At 53.0% G+C, this 5,086-nt stretch overlaps 1 protein-coding gene across 1 annotated transcript; it reads left to right on the forward strand.

Moving 5' to 3' along the window:
• Positions 1 to 409: 409 nt before the first annotated feature.
• On the forward strand, positions 410 to 4,143 carry RTP2 (receptor transporter protein 2). Its single transcript, XM_027552199.1, has 2 exons — positions 410 to 573; positions 3,636 to 4,143. The coding sequence occupies exons 1-2, from the start codon at positions 410 to 412 to the stop codon at positions 4,141 to 4,143; spliced, it is 672 nt and encodes a 223-aa protein (XP_027408000.1).
• The last annotated feature ends 943 nt before the right edge of the window (positions 4,144 to 5,086 follow it).

Consider the following 5,086-nt stretch of genomic DNA (forward strand, 5'->3'; position numbering starts at 1 on the left):
CCAGTCACCATAGTACATGAAGTGGAGAATGCCTGGAAGACTGGTAGGGGTGAAACAGAATCACCAAATCATCCTTGCCTCCTGGAGACCTGGGAAGCCTGGGTGAGTGTGGTCCGGGGCTCAGCCCCTACCCTGCTCACTGCCCTTGCATCACTGCCCAGCCCTGCATCCCCAGCCTAGCTCAGGGCCCTGGGACTCCCCTTTGGGACTTCCCTCTTCCCCAGCCCCGGCCTCAGCTGCCATGGCAACAGGTACCAGGGTGACAAAGGAGGTTGCTGGGTCCTGTTTCCTTCTGGTCCTGACAAGGAAGCTTTCCAGGCCTCAGAGATTGCACTGCTCTGCACCACCTGGCTGTTTTCTGTGTTCTCGCTCAGGTTGAGCTCAAACTCCCAGCTCTGCCAACAGGACCATGTGCACCAGCCTGACCACTTGTGAATGGAAGAAAGTCTTCTATGAGAAGATGGAGGTGGCCAAACCAGCTGACAGCTGGGAGCTCATCATAGACCCCAACCTCAAGCCCAACGAGCTGGCTCCTGGCTGGAAGCAGTACCTGGAGCAGCATGCCTCAGGCAGGTAAGAGGTGGGGTGTGAAGGGCTGTGGGGAGCCCTGTGGCACAGCCCAGGGGCACCTTCCAAGAGGAGGCAGAGATGCATGGAGCCCAATTCTAGGGTCAACTCAGGTTAGAGGTTAGAGGCCAGAGAAGGAACTGCCAGGTGGGTCGAACCAGCTTTGATTCTAATCCCAGCTATACCACTAACTCCCTGAATGCTCCTAGCAAGTTGTATTCTGTCTCTAGGTCTGCATTTTCCATAGTAAAGAGCTGTGATTCTTCAATGCTCCTGCAGTCTTTGACATTTTAAATGTTTTCACATGTTCCTGATTTCTTAAAGATTGGTAGGAACAAAGCAGAGGCAGCCATGTGGTCCATTGGGGAAAGCCTTAGCTCTTTCTGGTCCTAGGTCTGTGCAGTCAACTCAATGAAATCAGATTTGAATACAAAAGCATTTATTGTTCACCTGCTAAGCTCTAGAAACTGGCTTTGAAGCTAACAACTGTGAATTTGGGCAAATCCTTTTCCCTGTGTAGTTTTCATTTTCACATTTGCAAAACCAGAGAGTGGGCCTGAAGTGATCAATCAAATCTCTTCCAGCTCTTTTACCTACAGGTCTGTGACAAAAAGATCTTTGGGCAGGAGTTCAGTAGATCCTCAGTGACTTCCCTGGTGGCTCAGATGGTAAAGCGTCTGTCTACAATGCGGGAGACCCAGGTTCCATCCCGGGGTTGGGAAGATCTGCTGGAGAAGGAAATGGCAATCCACTCCAGTACTATTGCCTGGAAAATCCCATGGACAGAGGAGCCTGGTAGGCTACAGTCCATGGGGTCGCAAAGAGTTGGACACGACTGAGTGACTTCACTTCACTTCAGTAGGTCCTCAGGGCACAGCATCGCATACGGTATAGGAGCTCCATGTCTTTCATACAGCAAGGGGTCCCTGGGTCAAGAGGACACATGCATCTGAAGTCCACTTGCCTCTCCCTCTTCTAGATCACGGTTGGGGTTGGGGCCAACAGAATGCCCTGCCCAAACTGCCTCAAGCTCATCTCCAGGGTTGATGTGGGACTCTTCCCTGGTGGTGGCTGTGTTCTGGGGGTGTAAACAGAACCTGGACACACAGCTTGGGCTGTTCACACATGCTTGCTTGCCTGTGGAGTTCCTTGTGGCACTGGGGGTGGGACAGAAGGAGGCAGGCTATGGGTGGAGAGCTTACACTTGAACTCCTTCCCCCAAACCTGCAAGTGTTAGCATGATCCCGCCTAGGACCAAAGACAGAGAGGCAGGGGTTAATTGGCTCATTTCAACTTAAACCCCCGCAAGACACATCTGATGGGCACCTGTTATCAGCTGGGCCCCAGCTCCGTCTCTGACTAGCTGCGTGTGTGCAGAGGGCTCTCTTTCCGTGAAATGAAAGGCTGACTAGATGATCCAAAGTTTCCCTCCTCCTGGCTCCAGTACGTTGAGATATAAGACCTGAGGTCTGGCTTGAGGGAGGGGAAAGATCTCCGGATTGGCTTGATTTTAAAAGGTGCAGAAGGAGGAGACTGACAATGTGAAGCTCTGAGTTGGCAAGTGGGAGGGGTGGAAGGGCTGGAAACTCAGGTGCAGGGGCCCAGCAGGTTGGAGGCTGAGCCCCACAGGCTCGTGGCTCCTCTCGCCTCAGGGCTCAGCTGGTCCTACTCCTGGCTTCCAGTTGGCCTCAGGTGGTGTTGGAGAAGCATCACCCTTGTGCATATTCTGCACAGAGACTTGCCCTACCTATAAGTGTTGGGACTCAGTAACCCTGCTGCCAAGCAGCTCTGGCCTAGCACGGGGAGGCAGGATGGAGGCGGACACTCCCTGCTGGCTCAGGGCCAATGAAGACGCTCTGGCCTGACAACCCTGCCTCAGGGTGCACTGGATCCTGTGCTGCGCTTGTGCTGTCTGTGGGCCCTAGGGTTTGGGGCCATGCTTGGCTTCATTTCCATTCCACAGTCTGGGCTGCGTGGTGCTTGGCATCACAGTAGGTGCTGTGCAGGACCTGTTGGACTGAACTGAGTTCTTCATCAGAGGTCCTTCAGGGCTATTTACAGGGGTCTTGGAGAGGGTCAGCAGTGAAGGCAGATGCAACTCAGTGGACCCAATACTGCCATACAGCCTCAAGGACAGGGCCCTGGAAGAGTTCTATCTCAGGGATGGAAGGAATTGCCATTGGCAGTAATGAGTTCTCTGTCATTGAAGATGTGCAAGCACTGGGGAGAGCTGAGATGAAGCCTAAGCCATATGAGTCCCAGGCCACTTCCCTTGTATTTCCTGAGGCCAAAACCCAAAGGGGCCTGGTTAGACAAAGCAGCCAGTGTGTATATAAATGTGATGTGTATATGTGTGTGGAGGGCCTGTGTGTACATAAATGTGCATGTGTGTATATGTGTGTGGAGGGGTATGCAAACCGGGATACACCTTCCCAACCTCTGCTGCAGCCCTGGATTGGGATCTAAGGATGATCTGTCAAGGGACAGGAGAGTGCCCTTTGTGAAAGTGCATGGACCAAACTCTATAGTCTTCCGCCTGCTGGCCCATCTCACCCATCTGCCTGCCTGTCCTGTGAATTCTCTGTGTTCTGTGTTTGAGACAGCTAGAGGCAAGTCTTTGCCCCAGAGCAGACAGGATGCATGAGTGAGATGTGTGGTCATCCCCTTTATCAGAGTCATGAGAGGGATGAGCAGGAGGATTCTTATTGGGCACAATTATCCTGCATTTCACAGGTGAAAAATAAGGTCCAGACTGGCGAGAGTGACCCTGGGCAGCATCCAGACCCATGTCAGACCAAGGGAGGGTACACAGGAGGTAGGCTGGAGAGCAATGCTGGAGGCCAGATGGCTCTGGTGTCTGGCTTATGAGGATGCTGTCCTAGGCCCAGGGGAGTTCTCCAAGAGGAGGCGGAGACGCAGGCTCAGGCACTAATGTACCCAGGGGGCAGTAAATACTCCACCTTGACTTCCAGGCCCAGGCACCCAGTGCCCTTCCTTTCCAGTCTCCTCCAGGAGGGCTGTCTGGAAGGGAGGCCTACCTTGTCCATCCCTGTCTCTCTTCCCCGCAGGTTCCACTGCACCTGGTGCTGGCACACCTGGCAGTCAGCCAACGTGGTTATCCTCTACCACATGTACCTGGACCGCGCCCAGCGGGCGGGCTCGGTGCGCATGCGCGTCTTCAAGCAGCTGTGCTATGAGTGCGGCACGGCGCGGCTGGACGAGTCGAGCATGCTGGAGGAGAACATCGAGAACCTGGTGGACAACCTCATCACCAGCCTGCGCGAGCAGTGCTACGACGAGGACGGCGGCCAGTACCGCATCCACGTGGCCAGCCGCCCGGATAGCGGGCCGCACCGCAGCGAGTTCTGCGAGGCCTGCCAGGAGGGCATTGTGCACTGGAAGCCCAGCGAGAAGCTGCTAGAGGAGGAGGTGACCTTCTCCGGTGCCTCCAAGTCAAGGGCCCAGGAGGGATCCGGCTACAACTTCTTCTCCCTTCGCTGGTGCCTCTTCTGGGCCTCCCTCTGTCTGCTCATTGTCTATCTGCAGTTCTCCTTCCGAAGGTCGACCTTCCTTTAGTGCAGCTGGTTGAGGGTGGGGGAGGGCTCGTGGGGATGAGAGTGGGGATGCAGGGAGTGCAGTTCTGGTCCTGCTTCTGCTACAGATTCAGTTTATGACGCTGGACAGCCCAGTTACCTCTCTGGACCTCAGTTTATTACCCTGCAGAATGAAAGTTGTTCCAGGAGGTATTTAATAATCCTTCCATTAAAACTCACAGTGATGGGGGCATGGGGAGAAGGGTCTAAGGTGGATTTAGAACTCTCTCCACGTCGGTGTTAGTACTTATCTCACAGTGGGCAGCCCCTCCCTTCCACCTCCACCTCTACCCCTTATTCTGCTTCATTTCCATATGCCATATCCCCTTAGGACCCCCTTAGGTCCAGTCTTGTCCCTGCCTGATTTTCAAGGTCATCTTCAGTTGCTTCTGAGCATCCCACCATGGTTCCCTTTGGGGCGGGCTGTGGCTCCACTCAAGGCATCTTCAATCAATATTCAATGTGTCTTCACCCTGTCCCTCTCCTGGAGAGCCAGCTCCCACCATTCTGAAAGACACCATTTTTTTTTTTTAAACTCTGATGCTAGAGCCTGCTTGGCTGGAATTATTTAGAACTGCACTGTCCAATACTGTTAGTCATTAGCCATACGTGGCTAAGTTTAAATTAATTAAAATAAAATGAAAAATTCAGTTCCTCAGTTGTACCAGCCAAATATCAAGGACTTAGTGGCTAGTGGTACTGTGCAGATATAGAACATGTTCACAGAAACTTCTACTGAATAGTATTTGTCTAGAATTTGGACTTCGCATGTCAGTGTATGTGGTCTCATAAAATAAGAGGTGGGTACAGGTTTAAAGTATCTGCAGTCTGAAGCCTTCTGGGGACAGGGACAGGTGGTGGGGTACAGATACACAAATAAATATGTATCCTCTGTGCTCTGTCAGTTGACTGGAATTCTTGAATCC

This window comes from Bos indicus x Bos taurus, chromosome 1 (assembly GCF_003369695.1).
Source record: "Bos indicus x Bos taurus breed Angus x Brahman F1 hybrid chromosome 1, Bos_hybrid_MaternalHap_v2.0, whole genome shotgun sequence".
NCBI classification, from domain to species: domain Eukaryota; kingdom Metazoa; phylum Chordata; class Mammalia; order Artiodactyla; family Bovidae; genus Bos; species Bos indicus x Bos taurus.